At 62.9% G+C, this 25,189-nt stretch overlaps 2 protein-coding genes across 5 annotated transcripts in view; both read left to right on the forward strand.

Annotated features, from left to right (window-relative positions):
* Positions 1-25,189, forward strand: part of DPP6 (dipeptidyl peptidase like 6) — a 507,074-nt gene that overhangs the window by 474,082 nt on the left and 7,803 nt on the right. The window lies entirely within an intron of this gene.
* Positions 1-25,189, forward strand: part of RBM33 (RNA binding motif protein 33) — a 53,850-nt gene that overhangs the window by 25,128 nt on the left and 3,533 nt on the right. Inside the window, exons 6-14 of the mRNA XM_056134828.1 lie at positions 1,805-1,976; positions 5,485-5,693; positions 6,756-7,026; positions 7,476-7,534; positions 14,144-14,276; positions 14,363-14,694; positions 15,922-16,221; positions 17,580-17,867; positions 21,489-22,151. Of these exons, the coding sequence (XP_055990803.1) occupies positions 1,805-1,976; positions 5,485-5,693; positions 6,756-7,026; positions 7,476-7,534; positions 14,144-14,276; positions 14,363-14,694; positions 15,922-16,221; positions 17,580-17,867; positions 21,489-22,151 (2,427 nt within the window). The remainder of the gene's footprint in view (positions 1-1,804; positions 1,977-5,484; positions 5,694-6,755; positions 7,027-7,475; positions 7,535-14,143; positions 14,277-14,362; positions 14,695-15,921; positions 16,222-17,579; positions 17,868-21,488; positions 22,152-25,189) is intronic.

The following is a 25,189-nucleotide window of genomic DNA, read 5'->3' on the forward strand; positions in this document are numbered from 1 at the left end:
TGGGGGCAGTGTCACTGTGTGTGTGGGGATACAGCTGGGGCGGGGACAGTGTCACTGTGTGTGTGGGGTACAGCTGGGGGCGCAGTGTCACTGTGTGGGGATAGAGCTGGGGCGGGGGCAGTGTCACTGTGTGGGGATACAGCTGGGGGGCAGTGTCACTGTGTGTGTGGGGATAGAGCTGGGGGCAGTGTCACTGTGTGTGGGGATAGAGCTCAGGCGGGGACAGTGTCACTGTGTGTGGGTACAGCTGGGGGGCACAGTGTCACTGTGTGTGGGGTACAGCTGGGGGCAGTGTCACTGTGTGTGTGGGGTACAGCTGGGGGGGCAGTGTCACTGTGTGTGTGGGGATAGAGCTGGGGGCAGTGTCACTGTGTGTGTGGGGATAGAGCTGGGGGCAGTGTCACTGTGTTTGTGGGGATACAGCTGGGGCGGGGACAGTGTCACTGTGTGTGTGGGGTACAGCTGGGGGGGACAGTGTCACTGTGTGTGTGTGGGGTACAGCTGGGGGCGCAGTGTCACTGTGTGGGGATAGAGCTGGGGCGGGGGCAGTGTCACTGTGTGGGGATAGAGCTGGGGGCAGTGTCACTGTGTATGTGGGGAGGCAGCGGGGTGGGGGCAGTGCCGCTGTGGGTGTGTGAGGTCCTGGGTGTACCTCCCTCCTGCAGACCTGTAAAGACTGTGGTGCTTTAAAATTCAGGTGTTGTGAGCGACAGGCCCGAAGCAGTCCTCAGGGCTAAAAGCTAAAGGAGCATCCGCACTCAGCACGGGGCTGAGGGCCACAGCAGTGGGAGCGCCCATCCCTGGTTGGTGGCCGTGCCCAGGAGACACGGGCAGAGGGTGCTGCGCCACCCTCTGCCCGTGGATCGTGTCACTCTTGCGCGTTCGCTCATGAACCGGCTCGGTTTTGTTTGTCCCACAGCCTTTCCCAAATCCTGAGTCCGAGGTCTGGGGGTTGTTGGTCGCCTCAGTTTACAGGCGCTGCTGGTGGTCGCTCTCGCAGGGTACGGAGACGGGAGCGGGGGCAGCACGGGCCACCGACCCTGCAGAAACCTGTGTGCCACGGTCGCTGGCGAACGCTGCAGTGTGGGGAAGAGACGGTCGCTTCCTCACCGTCCGGACCTTGGGCCGGGAGGCGGCAGTGGAGGCCGGTGCAGTGCTCAGGGGTCTCCAGCCTGGTCTCAGGAGAGCTCAGACACTGCGGGGGCAACTTAGTTTAAAAGCTTCGAATTTCTTTCGCTTTTAGGCCGCACCCCGCGATGCTCAGGGGTCACTCCTGGCAGGGCTTGGGACACCTTATGGGGTACCAGAGAGCGAAACAGGGGCCCTCCCACTGTACTGTTGCCCGGCCCCTAATCTGGGTTGCTTTACCAGATTGGATTTTCAGAAAATCAGCATTAGCTAGAGGTCAGCAGGGGGGTTTAGAACGCTCTGTTCTTCACAAGTACGCGTAGCCACGAGGGCTGTGGAGTGTTTGCGCACGCGCATTTGGGGGTTCTTCTGAGCGGTGTTCCCAGCGGTTGTCGTCCGATTGGTCCGGCGGTCGTGTGTGCCACCTGGGAAGCCGCGTGCCCGGGTGGGCTTGTGCCTCTGTGCGCTTCCGGCCCTGAGCTTCCCTGTCCGCAGAGGTGAGAACTTTTGCCCACGTCGGCTTAGCTTTTAATGCAGAGATTCCCGCCTGCACTGGGCTCGGCGGCTCGCGTGACCTTCCAGAAGGACACTGGGCAGGGTGGGCGCCCCCACTGCGAGCAGCCTTGATTAGAGGCGGACACTCATTCCCCCTTTGTGTTCTGTGTCTGCATTGTAGGGAAGCATGGAAACTTTGGAACTACAGAAGGACATAAAAGAGGAATCAGATGAAGAAGATGACGAAGATGAAGAGTCTGGACGATTACGTTTCAAAACTGAAAGGAAAGAAGGAACCATTATTAGACTCTCAGACGTAACTAGAGAGAGAAGGAACATTCCAGAAACTTTGGGTAACTTTCTTGCCTGTCTCCGTCCTCCTTCGCTTCCATTTCACTCTCTGCACGGTTTGGAGGGATCGGATAGGTGACAGGGGACTTCTCTCGGTCGTGGTGCCGCCGGCACGGGGCAGTCTGTCTGCGCATTCAAGATGTTTGGATGGAGTGTCGGGGCTTTGTTTTCCTGCTAGTCTGTGGCCGGGCCCGCGTGCCATGCTCTCCGCGTTCCTGCACTGGGGGGCCCAGGGCGCCGGGTTTCTTGAGCCCCGTGAGTGGCCGTCCTGTTGTGACTTGTCATGTCGATTTGTCGAGCCCCTTCAGCTGCTCGGACCCCGTCAGTGCAGGAACGGGGCGTCTTGTCTTGGTCCTTGAGCGGCGCCTGTGGCCCGGGTCTCCCGCAGAGACTCTCTGCGCCCAGCATGTCTACAGGCCGAGGGAGGGGTGGGGAGAGCCGGGGTCGCGCCTGCTCTGCCCCTCCGACTGAGGCCGGGACACTGCGACTGACCTTCCCCTTCCAGCCCTGTGGTGTCACTGGGAAACGAGCTCTGGATCCCGTCTCCAGCCCTCGCACGGGCTGCAAGCAGGCACGCGGTCGGGCGCTGCCCTGGACTCTCTGGGGAGGCTCCCGGAGAGAGCGGTCGTGGCCCCACCCGGCTTCCCTCGGGTCTCGATACCCACTTGCCCAGGTCTGGCGCGGGCTGTGTGTTTCCAGGAAGACTGCGAGGTGGATGTCGGGGTCCAGGGGATCTGCAGGGACACGGGTGGCGGCCGGAGGGCCGCCTGCTGTCTGAACGGGCCACCTGGCATTTCAGGCACCTCCCCCGCGAGCGGGGCCTTCCTCTGCAGCCAGCCCCCTGCAGGCCAGCCCGGCTCCTCGGGTCTCTGTTCCCCCCTCCCTCCTCCTCAGGCCACTTGCCTTCCTTTCGAAGCGCTCAGGGCCAGTGCTGTCTGGGAAAGAGCCTCTGGCTGCAGGCGTGCTGGGGAGGCTTGGGGTCCCTGGGGGCACCTTAACCGGTTTGTCAGTTGACCGTCCTCCCAGACATCCCGACCGGCTGAGCTCTTCCTGCAGGCTGGTGCTCCGCGCTCTGCCCTTAGGCCTGACCTCCAGAAATGTGAGATGCTCTTGGTCAAGACTATCCTGTCCGTTCGGAGATGGGTTTCCCCAAACCCTGAATGCTGTGGAGGCTTCCCCTCGTAGCAGAAGCAGTTGATTAGTTTTTGGGTCACGCCCGGTGGGGGGGCTGTGCACCCCGTGATGCTGTGTCTGTGGCAGCGGCAGCTACGTTCGGTGCTCCTGGGCACGGTCAGACCAGCAGCTCCCCAGCCAGCCTGGGGGCCGTGTCCGCTGCTGCTGGGAGGCTGCTCCGTGCCGCGGGGCCTCTGAGCACTGATCAGACCACGAGCGTGTGATCTGTGTGCTCACTGTGGAGAGCGCCCACTCTGGAAAGGAAGAGTGAAGTGACCTGGCCGCCTTCCTGTCCTCGATTCTGCGTGTGGCGTGGGCCTCCCCCCGCGATCTCGAGGATGTGCACGTGCCACCCCAGAGCTGAAGGATGCCGCTTGCCAGCCCGGCCGCGTACTCAGGGCTAGAGCGCGGGGGCTTTCCGTCTGGGCCAGGGGCTGCAGCCGGGTTCGAGAAGAACCGAGTTGCAGTTGGGAGGGACGTCGGTAAGAGCCGGCTGAGTTCACTTCGCCTGCAGGGCCCTCGAGCAGCGCAGGAGCGGGGCGTTCCTTCTGTGGTGGCCGTGGACACTCGCGGGGAGTGGTCAGCCTGCCACGCGCCCCTGCGCAGAGTTGCGAGCGTCTCGGTGGGGGTCCCCTGGTGGGCTCTCCGGGTGGCCCCGGGGTGAACAGGAGGCTGCCCTGGCCCGAGGCAGGCTCAGTGTCGTTGGTGGGCTGGGGATTGTGAGTATCCAGCCCTTGTTTCGTGGGCACGTCAGGTGCGGAATTGCGTCTTACTGCCTTAGGTTCAAGAGCCGCCTGGTCGCCCCCACATCCTGAGGGGTGGGGGCAGGGCAAAAGGCCTGTGGGAATAAAGGTTTTCATCTCATAATAGATTTCTATTGTCAGCAACCTTATAAACTTACAAACTTTATGTTTGTAAGGTTTTTACAGATCTCGTGATTCAGTTATCGTGCAGTTATCATGTACCCAAGCTCATGCTTTTGTTATGTTTGTTTGCCAGATAAACTGTTTCTGTATTCATTCATTGCCTATTCCTCACAACTATTATAAAATTATTTGCATGCAAATATGTTTTTCATAAGCACATTAAGGAGGAACGATACAGTGTAAAACTGTGGTATTCCGCGATATCTCTTTACTTTAGACTCTGGACAGAGTTCAGAAAACACTTAAAGGGAAATTAACATTTCAGTTGAAGTTACAAATGTAATTTCCATCCTGTCATATTTTGGTGACCTTTCGTGACAGCTTGTCTCAATTGGAGGAAAGCATTTTTACTTGCTGATTAAAGATGTCAGTTGAAACCATTTTATTACTGGGGATAGTGAAATTGATCTTGACACTTAGAACCACTAGGAAAATAATTGCTGATTCACCGCATAAAATGTGTGTGCGAACCAATCATGTAGTGAAGATTAGAATAAAAGTCTCTGCTTGTTAAGAGGAGATTAAGTTTTCTTTGGAGTGGGGTCCAGGTTCGTTTCAAGGGGGAGGGCAGTGCCTGGAAACAGTTCCAAGAAAATGAAGCGTGGCGTAGAGGTTCCGGGGGCGCTCGGGGGTGACCGCGGGGGGCCTGGTGTTGGTCACGGCTGCTCCGGGCACCCCTTCAGGGCGCACGGTCAGTTGCAGCCCCGCGAGCCCACGTGCGGACAGTGTCCTGGGTCTGCTCTGAGGGTGGCAGCTGGTTGCAGTTGCTCATTTCTCGTCACCCCACGCCGGTGGTCAGTGAGGGCGGGATGCCCACGCGACCCCGGGCCCTCTGCTCTGTTGTGTGCTGCCGTGGGGCCAGATCCTGCGCTCTCCGTTCCCCGATGACCCTGCCAAGGCTCGTAGCCTTGGCACCACCGTCCCTTCGCATGTCTTCACTCGAGTGCTTTTAGTCACGGCTTCGGTGGGGTGTTTGGGGTTGGTTGATTTTGCTTGGGGCCACACCCAGTGGTACTCGGGTTACTCCCGGCTCAGCTCAGGCCACTCCTGGCGGGCTCGGGGCACCGTGTGGGATGCTGGGGATCAAGTCCGTGTTGGCCGAGGAGAGGGCAGAGGCCCTCCCCGCTGTCCTGCCGCGAGGCCCTGCGGGTTTGTCTTCGAATCCGGCGGTTGGTTGTCTCTGTCGTGTCTGTGTCGGTGGCCGGAACAGTCCGCGGGGACCCTGGAGGAGCTGTGGGCAAGGGTGGCCGGGTGCGCGGCCCACACCACGCTCACGGCCCCGATGGCAGCGCCCGAACCCCTTCGGGTCCCGCACCGGGCAGCTCTCGGGCCTCGTCTTTCTTGCCTGCCTCTCCCTGCCAGCGGCTGAGACAGCTTGCCGGCGCCTGACGCGTCTGCGTCTCTCCCACAGAGCTGTCCGCGGAGGCCAAGGCCGCGCTGCTCGAGTTCGAGGAGCGGGAGCGCCAGCACAAGCAGGGCCGCTACGGCTCGCGGCGGGGCGGGCGGCGCGGAGGAGCCGTGATGTGCCGCGGAGTGGGCGACCAGAGACGCGACGCCGGCGAGCGGGCGAGGCTCAAAGAGCAGAGGCCGGCGCTGCTCCCCACGCAGCCCCCCGTGGTGGTGAGTCTCCGCCCGTCCCTGGGAACGTGGTCTCCGGGCGCGGAGGGGGCGCTTGGCGGGGGGAGACCCGGCCTGACCCCTCGTCCCCTGAGCTCCGCCCAGTGCACCCCCAAACAGAAACAGATCCAGAAGATGGAGCTTTCTTGCTCTGTGCCGGTTTTTCCTGACGCGGGGTGGGGGGGAAGCCATTTGCACACGATTTCCGTCTCCTGCCAGGCAGCCCGGGGTCCTTTCCCTTCAGATCCTTCAGGGTTTTCACGGCCTCAGGAGTCGGAGGCTTTGCCGACCAGGTGACGCCTGCTTTGAGGGAAGCGGGAAGTGACCCAGCCCGCTCGCCCCTGCACCCCTCCCTCCCCCTCCGCGGGGGACCGGCCGTGGCAGTGCCTCTGCGGCCCTGGCTCCCTGCCCACACTGGCCTGACATCTCGCTCCCGATTGTGCCTCCCGCTGCCCCCCGCGTTGGGTGGCCGGAGCGTGTCCTCCCTCTGGCGGGCCGTGGGTCCCACCGTCCTCTTCCCAGGCTGTCGTCTCTGCATCTCTCCTGGGTGTCCCGTGGCCCTGGTGACTGCATTTTGTTTTGAGGCCACGCCTGGTGGAGCTCAGGACTGACTTCTGACTCCATGCTCAGGGGTCCCTCGGGGACTGGGGGGTGGGGGGTGGTGTTCGGGGTCCCCTTGTGGAACCCGGGCCGGCCACAGGCAAAGGTGAGCGCCTCCTGTTGTTCTGGCCTGTCCCGCCCCTCGGCTCCTGGTGTCGCCCTCCTGGCATGCCTGGGAGCCTAGACGGCCGTGGGACGCGAGATCTTTGGGAAAGGCCTTTTTTGGTCTGGGCCACACCGAGAGATGCTCGGGTCCGTCCTGGTGGTGCTCGGCGGCCCACGTGGGATGCTGGGATCCAGCGGGTTGGCAGGCGCCCTCCCCGCTGCGGCCTGGCTGCGGCCCCCGGGAGGCCTCTGTGAGGAGGGCCAGGGTGCGCTCCCGCTCCGCCCTGGGCGTCTGTCCCTTCACCCCGGCCCGGGTCCCCCGCTCGCGGGCTGGGCCGAGCCTGTCCGTGTGTCTTTCAGGCCCACTCCCCGAGGCTGATCCCCCCACCGCAGCCGCCGCCACAGCCGCCGCCGCCGCCGCCGCAGCAGCCGATCCGGAGCCTGTTCCAGCAGCCGCCGCTGCTCCCGCTGCAGCACCCGCACCTGCCGTCCCCGCCACAGGCCCTGCACCTGCCGCCCCAGATGGACACCCCGCGGGTGATGATGACCCCTCCCCCCGTGACCCCGCAGCAGCCCAAGAACATCCACATCAACCCGCACTTCAAGGGGGCCGTGGTGACGCCGGTGCAAGGTGTGTCCCCGTCCCGCCCGGCCCCCCTGCCCTGGGGACTGCGCCTTGTCGTGTGGCCAGGTGCCTCTCCCCGCCCCGGGGGCTGCTGTCAAGGTCTGGCCGCTCGCGCTTCTGCCGTGAGGGGAGCTGCGCCTGCTCAGAGACCAGCCGGTTCCGCTCGCGCGGCCGCTGTCCGGCCCGGAGAGTGAGGCGGCAGGCCCAGGGCTCTGGGTCACCGCCGGCCGTCGGGTCAGTGGTCCGAGGTGCCAGGGGCATAGCTTGCATCCCAGCCCACGCGTTTGCTTTTTCTAAGAGGATCCCTCTCTTTCTGCGTTTCTTGTAGCTGCCCGTCACCCATGAGGGGATCCCGACTCTTGCCGCTCTGAGCCCGCTCGGGCTTCCTTCCCACCGCGCGGGCTCCTGGGCCGGCGTCTGCAGGCGCCTGATTAACCCGAGTCTTCTCCTTGCAGTGCCCCTGCTGCCCCTCCCGAGCCAGCCGAGACCCGCCGTGGGCCCCCAGAGATTCCCCGTGAGTAGCAGCTGGTGCACGGTGGAAACGTTTGCTCAGAGCTTCCGGCCGGTGGATTCTGGAGCAGAGAAATCATCGCACTTGGCTGTGAAGTTGTTGCTTGAGGATGATGAGTGGCTTGTCTTTTAAAGCGCGTGCATTGTCCTTCCTGTCTTAGTGAGAAAGAGCCTTGCTTTGCGAAGGGACCGAGGGAGAGAGTTTGTGGGCACGAAGTGTGGGTGTGACCTTGCGTGGAGTAAGAGTGGGTCTCGTTTTCCCCATCCGGCCTCCAGAGTCTTGATGAGTTGGGGGCTTTATAGTTGAAACAAAGTTTGGTCTTGTACCCGGGTGCGCACACGCACTCTTGGAGGGCTGGGGCGGGGGCACACCTGGCGGGGCTCGCGGCTCACTCCTTGCTCCGTGCTCAGGAATCACTCCTGGGGGCTTAGTGGACCCTACAGGATGGTGGGCATTGAACCTGGGGCGGCTGTGTGCGAGCAAACGCCCTCCCTGTTGTGCTTATCAGCCTTGCCTGTGACACCCCCCAGCCTGCAGCCTTCTTTTAGTAATCCTTCTTTGACGTATTGTACTAGGGTCGTTTAAAAGCTGGTTTCCTTTAAATGTTATTTGAATTTTTGGTTCAAGTTACAATTTGTGGTCTTGATCAGTGAGGACATGCCCTTTTTAAAAAACCTGAAAGATGAACCAGACCATAAAATTATTCTTTATTAAATTTGTGTTTGGTGCCAGGTATTAGCTAGGGACTCTCCATTCAGTCTGTCCCTGTCTAAAGTCTCCGTATGAGCGGCTGAAACAGCTGTGCTGCTCGCATCAGGCTTGGCTCCAGGGCCGTCTGCGTTGGGCCCTTTAACTGAGGGTTCAGTAGATCCCATCTGTATACCACTAGGAAAAGGACTTAAAGGGATGATTTAGTCAGATGTCATGAGGGTTATATCACGATCACGACCATCCTGTTGTTCGTCGATTGCCTCGAGCAGGCCCCAGTAATGTCTCCTTCGTCCAAGCCCTGAGATTTTTAAAAAAGTGCCATATTCAAGGCTCTTTCAGGCTTAGGAGAATGAGACCCATCATTGTTACTGGCATTTGGCATATTGGCTACACCACGGGGAGTTTGCCAGACTCTGCCCTGTGGGCAGATTACATTCGGTAGCCCGCCGGATTTGTCCAAAGAATGAGATAAGATGCCATGAATGCGGCTGCATGCTTCTGGGGGCTGGGTTTTATAGTCTCTGGATCCTGGCTGTTGATGGGATTACACGGCTCCAGGGGCCCGGTTGGTGGGTGTGACCCCTGCCTACTGGAAAGGTGGGGGGTCTGGGTGGAGGATGCTCAGCCCTGGTCCGAGCAGGCTTGGAGATCTCAGCCCCGGGACCTGCATGCCTTTGTTCCTCTGCCGGTACCTTCATGCGTGTGGAGAGGGTCATATAGTGAAAAGATTATCCAAGATTTCATGGTGAACTTGTTCGATGTGCCAGACACGTAACAGCAAGCCTCACAATTTGCTCCGAGACGTTCCTGGTGCCCGCTCGAGCAAATCGACGAACAACGGGAGGACGGTGCATGATGAGCTTATTCTTGAGCGGATGTGCTTTAGCTTGTAGCTACTTTCTGAATTGTGGGGTTTTCTCACTGTTGTCATTTCTCCTATTGCGATCGTACTTTTCTTTAAACGATTTACAAGTTCTAAAAATGTGTGTTGAAAAAATCAGCCGGAGTGCAGTTCCCAGTTCCAGGCTCTTCTCTCTGAGCCCCCCAAGGCCCAGTGGGGGTTCGTCCCCCCTCCCCCAGGAAGACACGCTTGCTGGAGTCCGCAGCCGTCCTGCGTAGCGGCTCAGGCGGGAGGCTCCCGTGGTCAGGCAGTGTGTTCAGTGACGGCTTCTGAGTCTGTGGTCCGCTGTGATGCATCTCGGAGCTGGAGCAGTTGCGTGGAGTTGCCGCTGCTTGTGACTCTTTCCTCTTGGTGGGCCACACCCTGCCGCCTCTGCTCAGGGCTGACTCCTGGCAGGACTTGGGGGCATAGCGGGCCGGGATGGAGCCAGGCGGCCTCACGAGGCCTGCCTCCCCACCCCGGTCGCTCTGGCCCTGCGTGTGGTTTTCAGTTGTGCTGATGCTGAGTCTGAGGAAGCCTCATGGTACCGAGGATGTCACGGGAGCGTAGTGAAGGAACATTCCCGTTTCCTTAAGAGCAGTGTCGCTTTGGGCTGGTCGGCAGCGTGAGTGTCGCACCTGGTATGGGGTGGCCGCAGCCCTGGTGGAGGCCGTGGCCCTCTTCTTCCTTCTCAGGAAATGGGCAGGTGGGGACTTTGGTTCTTGCTTTGTTTGGGGTTGCAAGGTGACACCCGGTGGTGCTCGGGGGCCCAGGGATGGCGAGGGGGGCGAGGGGTCTCAGGATGGGTGACCAGGCCAGGGGGATCGGGGGGGGGCTCAGGGATAGGTGAGAGGGGTGAGGGATGGTGAGGGGGCTCCAGGACGGGAGGGGTGAGGGGGGTGAGGGGTCTCAGGGATTGAACCCAGTATGATCACATGCAAGCTAACGCCCAGCTACTATGCTGTTGGCTGTGGCCCCTGGTGCCCAGTTTCGAATTTAAGCTCACGCAGAGGATTGGGGAGTACAGGGGTTATGGTGCTACGCCATGGCTGGCCCGTTCCCTCCCTCGCACAGCCGTGTCCACCCTGGTGCCCATGCACTGACCGCTGGCCTGGCTGGCCACGAGCTGTGAAAGCCTCTTGGGAGACCCCCAGAACGAACGAATTCCACAGAGAACTCTTAAGAGGGAACATGGTTTTTTCTATGATTATTTGAGTTTTTTTAAAAAATTTAAGACTGCAGGTGAGGGCAGATAGTACAGCGGGGAGGGCACTTGCCTTGTAGCTGACCCGGGTTCGATCCCGGCATCCCATACGGTCGCCCGAGCTCTACCCAGGGTGACAGCTGAGCACTGCCGGGTGTGCCCCAAGAGCAAGACCAAACGAAGGCCGAAGTTGAACTCGGGTGCTCTAGACTCTGCGTTTCTTTCCGCGCGCGTGTTCAGGTGGGGTCCGCAGCGCTGGTGTTGTGGGCTGGGCCTGTCCCCAGGACGGGCTCCCCCTCGGGCCCTTGGCCAGCCAGGCGCCTGCCTGGGCTTCAGCTTTCTGTTCGCGGCTCTCGCTGAGCTCTCCGGGCCGTTGTGCCGTCTCGCTGGGATTCCCGCTCAGGGAGCGCCCGCGGGTGTCGGCTGGGTCGGGCCCTTCCTGGGACCCTCGCGCCCCATCGCCGCCCTCTGCTCCTTTTCGCCACCTGCCAGATGGAGAAGAGGTGAGTCGGGAGCAGCCGTCGGGGGAGCGGCAGGTGCCCCTCGACTCCGGGGGTGCCGCCCTGTGCCCCCCCACCCCCGCCGCCAGCTCGAGGCGCGGAGCCGGTCCGAGCGTCTGGGCAGGAGGCTGCTCCCCATGGCAGTTGCTCTTTCGGGCTCGCGGCGCCTCTTCAGGGCCTGGTCACTTTCCTGGTCACGTCCTTACTGTTTCCGAAGTTTCCCTAAAAGGCAGCATTCGCCCGTTGGCCCGTGATATCGTTTGGATCGTGGCTTCTGAGGTTCCGCCAGTCGGCACAGTTGCTGCCCGAAGGCCGGGTCGCTCCGCAGGCAGAAGGCCTCGGCCTTGGGGGCTCGCCCAGACTCGGCCATCGCTCGGCGACCTTGTTCGAGGCAGAACACACGCGACCAGCAGCCACCACTCTTTCAGGTGGACTTGGGAGTCCGTCCTGGGTGCTGGGGACTGACCCCTCTGACTGGGCTCCCACGGCCTCGGCGTAGACCGTTGCTGCTGGGCGAGCTGCCGCGGCTAGTCCCGGGTCCTTCCCTGCCGCCACACCGCGCCTCGGGATCAGCTGCACTCACGGAGGGGCGGGATGCTGGGCGTGTCCTAGCGGGCGCTTGGGGATGGGACCTTCCAGCTGTCACAGTGTCAGGCTTGCGAGGAGATGCGGGGGACGTGTCGCCCAGCCTCCTCCGCTTGCGCGTGGATTTCTGATTAATCGCGATTACCATGCATTAGCATACCATCAAGTCTGATCACATCAGTGCAGGAAGCTCACGGGCCCCGCTGTCCTGCTGCGGACAGGGCCGAGGGCTTTCCTCACGGCTGCCCCGGGGAAGGCGTGGATTGCCGTGTGCTGGGCTGCGTTGCCGTGTCCGCGCCTCTGTCCTTCGGGGGCCGGTGGGCCTGCGCCGCTGCGTCCACTCCTCCCTGTCCTCTGAGGAGCGTCCAGTGGCGCAGCCTTGTCTTCTGTCTCCGGTGCCACTGTCATGCCCTGGGTGGTGGGTGGGCGCGTGATGCCAGTGTTGGCTGGGTGCCTTGCCATGGCCTGCCCACTGCTTTGGCGCTCACAGTGAGTGCTTCCTGCTGTTTCCCCAACGGTTTGGAGTTCGAAGAGGCTTTATTCGGCGTGATTCACCTCATTTAGATTGGGGGAGCCTGTGTAGGGAGAAGCCACTGCCATGACTCAGAAAATCAGTGGCCTCTTGGGGCGTCAGGGATCTCTTCAGAGGCTTTTGTTGTGCCGTTTCCTGGGGGCACACCTGGCGCTGCTCAGGGCTTATTCCTGGCTCTGCTCAGAGTCGCTCCTGGGGGTGCGCTGGAGACACTGAGGAGGGGCTGCGGGTTGAAGCCGGGTCGACAGGGTGAGGCAGACCCCCCCCCTCGTGGGGCCCCCGGAGAGCAGCGCCTTCCCCTGCGCAGACATCCTTCCGTTCACGCTGAGGGGCCCGTGGCGTCCGTTGTCCCCCCCTTGCACGCGCGCTGCCCCCTTTCTTGGCCACCATGCTGTGCTGTCTCTGACCGTGGTGCCTGCTGGGCAGGGGCTTTGGTCAGCGCGTGCACAGGCGTGCTCCAGTCGTGTTGTTCGGGTGCGTGGGGACACTTGTCCACAGGCCCTGAGTCGGGGCCGGCACGCCGATCTCCTTTTTGGGAGGGAGGGGGATGCTGTGTCCCTGGTGGGCACCGCCACCGCGAGGGACAGTGCTGGCAGGCATCTGTGTGGCTGTGCCGTCCCTCAGGCCTGGGGAGACAGAGGTCGCGTTGAGTGAAAGAAGGTTCCTGATCGCTCGAGTGGGCCCCAGCCACCGTGTTCCCTCGGGGGGCGGGGGTGGAGGGCGTTTTGCAGTCAAGTCAGCTATTCGGGGACCACCAAGGGCCTCTCGGGGCTGCAGTGTCCAGAGCAGATCCCAACCCTTCTGCATGCAAGCTGCACATGCGTGCGCACACAGACACACAGCAGCGCTCAGTGTGGTCGGGCCTGTCGCATCTCTTCTCCCGGTTGTGAAGTGACTCAGCGTGGGGCCACGGCAGGTGCATGACCCTCTGCTGAAAGCCCCTTCTGCAGCAGCGTGTGGAGGGGTGCGGGAGGCAGAGCCCCGCTGCGGGGTCACGTGTGGCTCTTCCCTGGCACTTAACCCGGATCAGGAGGATTAACCCAGGTGTTGGTGGTGTGGACTGGCTCTCGCGCTGGAAGTGGGATTAGGCGAGCACGTGGGCAGGGCACTGGGTGCGCGGGAGACTGGTGGCGCCCGACATTGTGCGCGTATTCAATTAGCCTCATGGAAACCTGCCGCCTGACCTCCCAGGGGAGCTGATAACTCCCAGAATGGCTCTTAGCGCCCCTTTATTCTCGGCATTATATGATTAACTTTGTGCTAAGCAATTTATGCAAAGTTCTCGTCCCGTTTTTCGTGACTGGAGTTATCAGTTCTTCCTGAATAGGATTAATGCAGATAACATCACATCATTAACAAGGGATGCGGAGAGTGAAAGGACAATTTGTATGAGAATTAGGAGGGAGAATGATAATTTCTTGCCTCAGACTGTTCAGTGAACATAAAGAAAAGCAAAATAGAGCACTTATTTGAAAGGACCAGAGTAGCCTTTTCTCTCGGGAGGCAGAATCACATCGGTACCGAGCACTGTTAAGTGAGGTGTCGGCAACTCTTAAAGGAATTCTGGTTTTTGTGAGGAACTCGGCCGTTTGCGCTCTCTGCGGCCGCAGTGTGGGTGCTCTTGGCTCAGTGCTCGTTGGAACCCTGGCAGGACCGGCAGCCGGGCCTGTGATTCACATCCTGTTAGTGCCCGTGGCTCACGGCTGGGGTCCAGGCCCCAGCCCCAGCGCGGGTGTCTGCCTGGCCCCGTGTGTGCGGGGCAGGCCACGGTGGGCCGACTCTGGGCTCGGGGTGTTCCCCAGCCCATCACCCACTTTCTGCCCAGCGGGGCTGGCGTCCGCCTGGGCTCCGACACGGCCCTGGGTCTGCGGGTCCCTGGGACCATTGTTGCCGTTGTGGGCTTGGGGCGTCCTCCCGGGGATAAGGCTGGCACCTCTGGCTCTGCCCAGGGACGTCTTCCGTGCCCGGGGGTCTGCGTGTCCCTGTGTCAGTCTGCAGGTCAGTCCTGTCTGTCTGTCCCCTCTGAGGGCCTGTGAGGAGCGTGAGGTGCCCGGTGCAAACCTGGGCAAGGTCGGGGGGCAGCGCGTCCGCTAGCCCTGCTGGAGCGCGGTTCGGGAGGGAAGCGGCTTGAGGTGGGGGTGGGGACGGGGGCCGCCGGGGGCGCGCCCTGACTTCCGGCTCTGCACCTGTTTCTCTCCAGGGACCCCCAGAGTTCCCGCAGCACAGCCCCGGCCCTGGACCCTCCAGCTTCCCCCAGCCCCCAAGACTGCCTCTGCAGGACCAGTGGAGAGCGCCCCCGCCCCCCCAGGACCGGGACCCGTTCTTCCTGGGAGGTAAACGCAGGGCGGGGGGCCTGGTGTCCGGGCCCGGAGGCCCGGCGCGGCTCCTGACGCCCTGCCTGTGCGCCCTTCGGTTTCAGGCGAGCCCCGGTTCCCGAGCCACCTCTTCCTGGAGCAGCGCAGCCCGCCGCCTCCGCCCCCCGCCCTCCTGGGCAGCAGCCACCCGGTGCCCTCGCCCACTCCCCTGCCCTTCACGCAGCCCGGCCCCGCCTTCAGCCAGCAGGGCCAGCAGCCCGTGTTCCCCCGGGAGCGGCCCGTGAGGCCTGCGCTGCAGCCGCCCGGCCCCGTGGGGCTCCTCCATTACAGCCAGCCCAGCTCCGCCGCCACGAGGCCCTTCATCCCGCCCAGACAGCCCTTCCTGCCCGGCCCTGGACAGCCCTTCCTGCCCACGCACGCGCAGCCCAGCCTGCAGGTACGCGCGGGCGTCTGTGTCGCGGGCCCCTGGGCGGCAGTGGGAGGCGACTGCGGAGAGATGCTCGGGGCCCCCGACACGGAGGCTCACGGACCCGATCCCGTCCCGGCACCCCCGAGGAAGGCAGCCGGAGAGGCCTGGAGGCCCCGAGCACTGCTTGGAGTCCCTCCCCTCTGCCGCTGATCACGTCGGGACGCACATCCGTGCGTTCCCCCCCCTTGTGCCCTGGGTCCCATCAGTCACTCTGTTTCCCTCGTCACGCCCCTGGTTACGTTGGTCACTCTGACTGTTGCCCCCTCATGTCCCTGGTCACTGGTCACTCTGTTTACCCATCGTGTCCTTGGTCACGTTGGTCTCTCTGACCACCTGGTTACCCCCACTGTGCGACCAGTCGCGTGACCCTCATCGTACCATCCCTTAGCAGCGGATGAGGGGACAGCCGTCCGTCGCCTTGTCTCCTGCAGTAGATGGCGGGAAGAGCCTGGCATGGAGGGAGCTGGCTTTGCCGGCCACTGGCGTTGTTCGCTGCCCGCATGCCTCCGGGGCTGCCCTCGCCCTCACTTCTCCCCGACTAGTGCGAGGGCCTTGGGCGGAAAGGGCTCGCGCTGCCCGTTCCCACCGGGGGAGGTGAGACCTCCCGGTGCTGGTGTCAGGCAGTGACGTGTGACACGTAGGACCCGAGACACGCTCAGAGCACAGCGCAGAGAGCCAGGACATTTCTGGGTGTTGGCACTGTTTCAGCGATCGGAGAAGGGAAAAGAAAGGCAGGGTCCTGCAGAAATGCTCCGCTGGAGAGGCGCGCTAAGAGCCAGACGCCGAGGGTCCCGAGCGCCCTCCGTGCGCGCTTGTGGCTCTTGCACTTGGCCTGCCCTGGAGCCGCTGCTTCATGGGCAGCCTGTGACTTCCGTGGGGGGGTCGTCTTGTCTCGTTTTGGGCCCTACCTGGCGGCGGTCCGGATTGGCCCCGTCTCCCTCTGCAGAGCTCAGGAATCCCTCCTGGCGGTGCTTGGCAGCCCCCTCCGCTCTGCTCTCCGAGGCCCCGCCCGCCCAGCGCCCCTCGCTGTCCCGCCGCGGGAGAGAGGGCGGGAGGGCGTCCTGGCAGCTGCTTGGGGCCGGCCGGGTCGCAGTCCCGGGCAGCTTCCCGCCTGCCTCCGCGGGTCTCTCGGGCTCTTGAGCTTTGTGGGGGCGCCACCTGACTCGGGCTCTGGTCTCTCTCTCCGGCACGAAGGGGCCCCTGCATCCCCCTCTGCCTCCCCCCCACCAGCCGCAGCCGCAGCCGCAGCTCCAGCCGCCGCCGCAGCACCCGCCGCCGCCGCAGCACCCGCCGCAGCCGCCGCCGCCGCAGCTCCAGCCGCCGCCGCACCCGCCGCCCCACGCGCCGCAGCCGCTCCAGCACCAGCACCAGCTCTCGGTGCCGCCCCCGCCTCTGCTGCCCATGGCGCAGCCCCCCTTCCGGCCGCACCTGCAGACGCCGCCGCCGCAGGCCGCCAGCCGCACGCAGTGCCCCCCGCGACAGGGGCTGAGACACGTGAGTGCCAGCCGGGCGCGGCCGGGCCCCGGGGAGGCGCTTGCCTGGCGCGGGGCCAGGCTCCGGAGCGAGCCCCGAGCACCTCTGGGCGTGGCCAGAAACTGGACGGGAAACGAGCTTCGGGACAGTGGACCTTCTTGCCGTGAAGCGGCGGTCGGCCTTTCCTGCAGCAGACGCTGCAGAGAGTGCGGGCTGCTCCAGGACGGCCAGTCCGCGCAGGCCAGAGGCTCCTGTTCCCCTGCCCTCATTTGCCCCCAGAGGAACTTGGGGGTCGCCTCTGTGTGCGGCTGTGCCATGCGTCCTGGGTCCACGCCCCGCGTGGCCTCGCTGTGCCCCAGAGCCTGTTCCTCTGAGACGGTCAGAGGCTGGACTCCACCACCGCGAGGCCGTGTCTGTGGCTTTACGGGGGACGCCCTGCCCCGGGACTGCCCTGAGCTCTGCAGAGTTAAGCCCCGGGGGTGCAGGTGGCTTTTGTTGCTGTCTCTTGTCATCACCGTGGGCACACACCTAGCCGTGTTCAGGGCACACTCCTGGCTGCGCTCAGAACTTGTGGGGTGCCTGGGGTCCAGCCTGGCTTGGGCGTGGGCGAGCCAGATGCTTGGCTGCTGTGCTGCCACTCTCCCGTGTGTCCCGTCCCCCGATGTTTCCTGCTGCTCTCTGGAGGTGGCATCAAGGGCCAGGGATCCCTAAACCTGGGAAGGTGCCTGTGTGACCGAGGCGCATCTGGGTCACCCGGTGTGCCCTAGGGCTTTGTGGCCTCCAGTACTGACGGAGTCATCTCCACTCCCCCCCACACGCTGTCAACCGGAGGGACACATACCCTCGCACACCACCTTCTGGAGGCGCACACCTGCACACACACACACATCTGCTGTAGTCACACACACATCCCTGTTAACTGGAGTCACTCGTGCGTTTCATCTGCTGGAGTCTCTCTCTCTCTCTCACACACACACAGTTTACTGGAGTGACACACACACACCCTGTCTGCTGGAGTCACACACACACACACACACACACACACACACACACACACACACACACACACCTGTCTTCACTCCTGCAAGTTGTGGACAAGACTGTCCTCGGGCCAGACTGGGGGTCAGGGCGCAGCAGGGCCTCCTGCGCCGACGACACTGCCGCGTCAGGTCTGATGGACAGGCGCCTGGGGTCCAGAGGGCAGGGAGAGGCCCGTGAGCAGAGCTGGGGTCTGGGGGGTTTTCCCAAGGACAGTCGCGCCTAAAATGCAGCCCTGGTCTGAGCGCCGGCTTCCTGGAGTCGGTCCCCTGCCCCTGAAGAGCCTCTTGGTCGCGACGCGGTTCTGGTCGTGACCAGCTTGTTCTTCCCGCTCGTGGCAGAACTCCACGGCCCAGAACCTGAGCAAACGGCCCCTGCAGCAGATGCCGCCCACCGCGCCCCGCAACAGCAACCTCCGCGAGCTGCCCATCGCCCCGTCGCACGTCCTGGAGATGACCGCCAGCCGCTGCTCGGCCGCCTCCGCCGCCCCAGGGAAGGCTGCTGCTGGCACGTCCCCGCCCACGAGGCCAGCGGTGGGGACCAGAAGCACCCAGGGGAAGGCCGACGCGAGGAGCCAGCCGGCGAGCCCTGGGGCGCAGTCGAAGGGAGAAGCAAAGGCAGAACTGGAGGTACGAGGCGACTCGGGGCAGCCACGGCATTTCCTGCGGCTGTGGCTCTGCAGTGCTCTGAGCAGCCGCTTCCCACGGTGCTCTGGGGGTGCCCGCGAGAGCCCAGACAGTTCCTCCGCAAGGGCAAATGAGAGCCCCAAAAAACCCTGAGTAGGGTCTGAGTGCCCAGAGTCCACCCCACAAGGGTCAGTGAGAACCCAGTCTCCCCACAGGATCTAAGAGAGCCCGGACAGTCTCCCCACAGAGTCAGTGAGTGAGAACCCAGACTGTCTCCCCACGGAGTCAGTTATTGAAGACCACAGTCTCCCCACAGTCAGTCAGTGAGAGCCCACAGTCTCCCCACAGAGTCAGTGAGAGCCCAGGCAGTCTCCCCAGAGTCAGTCAGTGAGAACCCAGGCAGTTTCCCCACAGAGTCAGTCAGTGAGAGCCCAGACGGTCTCTCCAGAGTCAGTCAGCGCGAGCCCAGGCAGTCTTCTGCACAATGTTAGTGAGAGCTCAGTCTCCTCACATGGTCAGTAAGACTAGACAGTCTCCCCGCAGGGTCAGTGAGACCCCATAGTGTCTTCCCACAGGGTTAATCAGTGAGAGCCCAGTCTCCTCACAGGGTCAGTCAGTGAGAACCCAGTCTCCTCACAAGTTCAGTGAGAGCCCAGACAGTCTCTCCATAGAGTCAGTGAGATCCCAGACAGTTTCTCCCCAGTGAGTGAGCCCAGACAGCCTCTCCGCAGAGTCGGTGAGAGCCCAGACAAACTCCCTACAGGATGAGTTGGAGCCCAGTCTCCCCACAGGGTCAGTCAGTCAGAGCCCAGTTTCCCCACGGGGTTAGTGAGTCTGAGCCCAGAGATTCTGCCCACAAGGTCAGCGAGTGAAATTCCAGATAGTCTCCCATCAGAGTCAGCCAGTGAGAGCCCAGTCTCCTCACAGGGTAATTGAGAGCCCAGACAGGCTACTGAGAGAGTCAGTCACTGAGAGCCTCGATACTCTCCTCATAGCTCTTTTGAGAGCCCAGTCAGTCTCCCGAGAGAGTCAGTCAGTGAGAGACCGGATAGTTTCCTCACAGGTCATTGAGAGCCCAGACAGTTTCCCTACCGGGTCAGCGAGAGCCCAGTGAGTTGACTGCCCATGGGATAAGTCAGTGAGAGCCCAGACAGTCTCACCACAGGTCACTGAGTTAGAGCCCAGTCAGTCTCTCCACAGGGTCAGTCACTGAGAGCCCAGACAGTCTCCACAGGGCCAGCCGACCCTGCTCCTCTCTCAGCTTAGCCACGAGACGGTTCTTACTCCAGGCCTTTGGCGCTGTCCTCATTCCTCCAGAATCGAGGTCAGCCAGGGCGGCCTGTGGTGTCTGCTTAGCTCCCTTCGGGCTACGTGGATCCACTTCGGTGGCTCATCTTTACGACACTGTCCGCTCGACCTGCACCGGCGCTGCAGGGTGCCCACAGCCCACTCTCACCTTAGCCGCCCCACCTCACCCGGAGCTGTTAGGTGTGGCCCCGTGGCCGCTGTTCAGAGATTGAGGTGGACTGGGGCTTGTTCCTTTTGCTCTAGCTCGAGGTTGCTCACAGAATTCTAGGAACAGAACAGTGCTCGGGTTTTTTTGGTTTTTTTTTACGTTATTTTAGGACAAACTTGCAGGCTATCGAATGTAGCCTGCCCACAGGGCAGAGTCTGGCAAACTCCCCGTGGCGTACCCAATATGCCAAATACCAGTAACAATGATGGGTCTCATTCTCCTAAAGAGCCGTGAATATAATCTCAGGGCTAGGATGAAGGAGACGTTACTGGGGCCTGCTCGAGGCAATCGACGAATCGACGAATTTTAGGGTTGGGTTTGGGTTTTGTTCTGGGCCGCACGGCGATGCCCAGGCGCCACTTGTGACTCTTGCTGGTGCTCAGGGGACCAGAACCAGGTCTGCCACGTGCAAGGCAAACGGCTCCTGCTGTGTTGCTGCTCCAGCCGCAGACTGTCCTGCCAGTTGCCGTTGTGTGATGCGGGCATGGGGCTGAACTACCGAGCTCTCACTCTGTCCCCCGTGCTCCTCCTGGGGAGCACCCTGGCATGGTCAGAGGCTCTGTCCCTGGGGAAGGAGCGCGCCATCCGTGCCGAGGGGCCAGTGAGGGGGTTCGCAGATGTGGGGGTACCGTGCGGGCAACCCAGCCCAGGCCCTTGTGCCTGCGAGGACTGCGCTCGGGCCCAGAGAGACCCTCATGCCAGAGTAGCCTGTCCTGCTCTCCAAATCACAGACACCAGCTGGCTCTGGGTCTGTCTGTCCGTCAGCGGGGGGCATGTTCTGTCCGTGATGGTGGCCAAAACACCTACCCCACCTTGCCCGAGGGAGGCATGTTCTGTGAAAGCCCGGAGGCCCCGCGTGTGAGGGCTGAGGCCACCGTTGGCCCCTGTCCACAGAAGGCAGGAGTGAGGGGCGTTGCCTCTGGTGGTGTGTGTGCTGGACAGGGGGTCGTGGGGCCCTAGGATTCAGACCAGGTTTGCTCTGCTCGGGTCAGCGTGGACTGTGTTGTCAGGCCCGCTGGTGGAGAGCGCGGCAGAGGACTCAGCCCTGGGCACCTGCTTCAGCTCTTTGATGAGTGGTGTCACACCTTCAGGCTGTCACTGCCCTGGGAGCCGGGAACAGCGCCGTTTGTCACTGTCCCCTGGCCTCCAGCCGTGTCCACGTCACTATTCTGACCCGCTGGGACTCGTTGCTTCCGTTGCTCGAGGCGTCACCGCTCGGTGACAGAGCGGCCAGAGGGCTGCTGCAGTCGCGGACCTGGGACGCCAGGGGCCTAACTGCCCACACCTGACCCAGGCACAGTGACCGGGCGCCAACCCTGCTGTGCCACCAGGACCACTGGGGGGCGGGGGGCGGCTCATGCTGTCTGTCCACATGGTGCCTGATGCTTGCCCATTGGCCACTTTTTGTATGTTCGGTTTTGTTTTGGCGCCACCCGGCGGTGCTCCAAGCTTCTGGTTTTGTACTCCGGGATCACGCCTGATGGGGTTGGACACCATATGTGGTTCCAGCGACCAGACCGGTCAGCTCTGTGCCGGGCGGATGCCCTCCCTGCTGTACTGTGGCTCTGAGCCGCCCCTAGGACCAGCCCTGGGTGAGGCGCTACCCGCTCGTGATGGAGCACTTTGGGTGGTGCTCCAGGCGGTGCTCTTGGAGGCGCTGGGCTTGCACCAAGGTTTTCCGGATGCTCGGAGGGCCTGCCTCAGCCCTGTCTTCCGCACCATTACTATTCCAGTGTTGCCCTGGGGCCTCTGCGGTCCAAGGGGAGGGCTGAGTTCAAGGTCACAGGGATTGGCTCGGGCGTTCGTTAGAGCCAATTATTCCGTGATAAATGAGTTTGAGATCAGGCTGAAAATTCTGTACGAAAAATCAATAGTTCTAATCAGGCGCTTTCAGGTCATCGCCGCACCTTTTGTCGGTCCATCAGAGGAAGCCCTGTGGGCGCGGCCTTCCCTGTGCCCTTGGAACCGGCTGCGGCGGGGAGTGAGCGGCGACTGACAGGCCTCGCTTGTGCTGCTCCGGCCAGGCCTCCCGCGCGGGGACGGAGCCGCTGGGCAGGGGAGGGTCTGCCGGCCTTGCGCTCGGCTGACCTGTGCTCTTCTTGCCCCAGTTTCCAGAGGAGGATGAGGAGACGCGGCTGTACCGCCTGAAGATCGAGGAGCAGAAGCGCCTGCGTGAGGAGATCCTGAAGCAGAAGGAGCTGCGGCGGCAGCAGCAGGCGGGCGCCCGCAAGAAGGAGCTGCTCGAGCGCCTGGCGCAGCAGCAGCAGCAGCAGCAGCAGCAGCAGCAGCAGCAGCCGCCGCCGCCGCCGGGCCCCGCCCCCGCACCCACGGAGCAGGAGGAGCCAGCGGCGGCCGCAGCGCCGTCCCCGCCCAACGGCAACCCCCTCCTGCCCTTCCCCGGCGCCCCGGTCAGGCCAAACGTGAAGAACAGACTCCTGGCGAAGGCCCCCGAGGGCCCCGGCGCCGCGCCCAGACCCGCGCCCTCCGGGCCGCCCGGGGCTCCCTCACCGCTGCAGGGACAGCCGGCGAAGCCGCTCAAGCACGTGCGGCCCGCCCGGGCCCCCCCACTGAGTCCGGCCCAGCACAGGGTCCCTCCGGCCAAGCCCGCCGAGGGGGAGGGCCCGCCCCCCACGCAGGCCCCGCGCTTGGCGGGCCGGCCCCCAGACAGCAAGCTCGGCACCAAGAGGACTGTCATGCACCGGGCCAACAGTGGCGGTGGGGACGGGCCGCACGTCGGCTCCAAAGTCAGGGTCATCAAGCTGTCCGGAGGGGTAAGTCGCCCCGGGCTCGTGTCCCCGTGTGCCGGTGCCCGGGGTCCGCCTACCGGGGGCCCTGGCGGCCGGCACGGGTGGTGTAGTGGGAGCCGAGCGTGTTGGCTGCTGTCCCCGCTCTCCCTCGCCTTACCAGAAAGCCGGGCGCTTGCCCGAACTCGGCCCTGCTAGCGCTGGGGGGGACGTTGTAGAAAACCTGCACGAGCGCCAAGCGCCCCTCTGGTCCGGCACGCCTTCTCCCACGAGGGCAGGTGACGGCTGAGGGTGGGCCGGTGCCTGCTGAGAGCACAGCACTACCCCAGGGCCGGTCTCCGCCTCCGCTTCCGCCTGGCACCTGCACTGCAAGAGCAGGAGCCCTCAGAGCTGCAGGGTGGGGCGGCAGGGTGGGCGGACCCCTGGGGAGGCAGAGAAGCCAGTCTCCAGGCAGCTGCCCGAGGAAGACGGGCACTGGGGCAACCTCGGGAGCCACAGAGAAGCTGCCGGTGCCGGGCGCAGGAGCCACTTGGGCCCGCTGGGCACCTGGCCAAGTCTGAGGTGCTCAGCACCTCTGCCCACTTCATGGGGTGCCGGCGTCTGTTCTGGCGGCTCACGCTGGCCCTGGTGTGTGTTCCAGGACCGCGGGCTGCGGTGGCAGGGTGGCGTGGCACGGGGCAAATGGTCCCTCCCTTCCTCTCCCCCCCACCCCCCGGCAGGCACCATCTTCCTTTTCTCCTTCTCTGCATTATGGTTTGCAATACCAAGAGGTCACTGTATTTGTAGGGCGTTCAGTATTTTTATCGGGATGGTAGTAGCCGTTTTATCTTTTTGGTGAAACTGGGTGGCAGCTTTGGGGTGTGGACGTGGCTGCCTGGGCTTCTGGAAGTACAGGGAGGTGGGGGGCGGTAGCCCATCCCGACCCCAAGAAAGTCTGGAGATTTCAGTCGCAAAACCTGCATACCCAAATATTCAGCAGATTGATAATCTCGGTGAGGTTTGTCCCAAGACTAGAGAGTCTAGCCGGGGGCAGGGCAGCAATTTTGGGTTGTGGAAGCAAGTGGCTGCCAGGGGCTCTGCTTGGGCGGTCACCAGGCTGATCCGCCATCCTTCAGTTTACCCCAGTCTGTTCAGCTTTGTGCGGGTCCAAGATGAACTGTGGGTTTTGATCTCTTTTGAGATTGACTTACGGGTCGCTGAAGAGGAGAGGCCAGTAGTTGGGAGAGCTTATGTGGTGGCGCTGGAGTTGGTTTGTGGGGGTGACTGCCAGCGCTTCCGGTAGGGTAGGGAAGTGGGGGGAGGTAGCCCATCATGACCCGGAGAAAGGCTCGAGGTTTCAGTCACAAAGCCCGCATACCCAAATTCTCAGCAGGTTCTTGTCCCGATGAGGTCTGTCACAAGGTGGTGGAGTCTGGCCAGGGGCATGGTGGCGGTTTTGGATTGTGGGAGTGGATGGCGCTGGGCACTCCGTTGGGCGGGCCCCAGGCTCACTCGACCCCCCTCTGATTTCCCCCGCCTGTTCAGCCTTGCATGGGTCTGAGATTAACTACGGTTCTTGATCTCTTTCGAGATTTGTTTGTGGGTCTCTGAAGCAAGGCTGGTGAATGAGCTTGTGTAGCTGAGCCGGAGGTGGTGTGTGGGCGTGACTCGCACATACCTCACTTTTGGCCATTTAATTTCTTGGGAAACTTGATCCTGAGCTGTTGGGGTCTGGCCAGAGGCACAGGGGTGCATTTGGGGTACTAGGAAGGCTGAAGGCAGCGTCAGGCTGCTGATGCCCTCGCCCCACTGGGACAGGGTGACCTGCTGGTGCTCCACGCCCGCTGGGCATGGTGGGTGGCTACAAACACTGGTCCAGCAGAGCCTGGGGGGCCCATCCCCCCACCCCGGGTCTCTAGACGGTCAGCGAGCTGCGGGTGGCGCGGGCTGTCCTGGGGAGAGAGGGCGGTGGCGCTCAGTCCTGGCGTGGCGTCCGGAGCAGAGCAGGTGCCCTGGGCGTCCCAGCAGGGCTGGCGTGGAAATGGGCCTTGGAAGGAGCTGACGCTTCCCGTCATCCCGTGAAGTTGTGGGGAGTTTCTGTCCATTCCGAGAGGCCGCTGCCATTGGGCTCCTTCGCCCCTCTGTCCCTCTGTCCCTTGCAGGCGGAGCGCCAAGGCAGTCCTGTCGGGAAGACAGAGCCAGAAGTTGCGCGGGGCTGGAGGTTTTTGTTCGTGTCCTGTTTTGCTTTGGGGCCCCACGGCGCCCTCCACCCGCATCTCCCTTCTCGCCTGCCCTCTGGCTGCGGCCTGAGCTGCCCCGTCCCCTGGTCTTCTGGGTCCCCCCGACCGGGATCTGACTCTGCATTCTGGCGTGTAATCATCAGTGGGCGTGCAGGCAGGAGGGCTCCCAAGGCTGTCCCCGGCAGCTGTTCCCTTCGCACGTGGGCCCTGGCGTGGGAGGCCCGCCCGGCTTTTCGTGCTGAGTGCGGGGCTGTTGTGCTGAGAGGTGGACGAGCCGGAGTCTCCTGGGGGCGGGCGGCGGGCGCACTTGCCGTGCCTCTGGACAGCCCCCCATGGCACAGGGCCGGCCAGGAGGTGCGCGCCCCCACCCCACAGGCTCCCGGGCACCTGCTGGCTGCCGTTCCCCTCCAGCCCCCAGCCCCCCAAAACAGTTCTGGCTCCACCGTCTCTGGGGCGGGTGCAGTCGAGAGGGATCTTTTGCATTCGGACTTCTCAAACCTGTGAATGAGGTTGGTTCCCCCCCTCCCACCCCACAGTTTTATTGTCCAGGTTTGTTGGGTAAAATAACGAAGAAGCCGCTTCAGGCTATTGGGTGTGGGCAGACATTTCTGGAATCCCATTTGCCTTCCTGCATACTATTCAGTGAGGTGCCCTATGTGGTGATACTTCCTTTTCGAGGTGAAGTATGGAGAAAGCCTTGCTTGCTCGTTTCTCAGAAAGCGGTTCTGTGTGTGTGTGTGTGTGTGTGTGTGTGTGTGTGTGTGTGTGTGTGTGGTGGGGGGAGTGCTTTCCGTTTTGGATCACACCTGGCCGTACTCAGGGATCACTCCTGGTGATGCTTGGGGA

This window comes from Sorex fumeus, unplaced genomic scaffold (assembly GCF_029834395.1).
Source record: "Sorex fumeus unplaced genomic scaffold, SorFum_2.1 ptg000107l, whole genome shotgun sequence".
Classification (NCBI taxonomy): Eukaryota; Metazoa; Chordata; class Mammalia; order Eulipotyphla; family Soricidae; genus Sorex; species Sorex fumeus.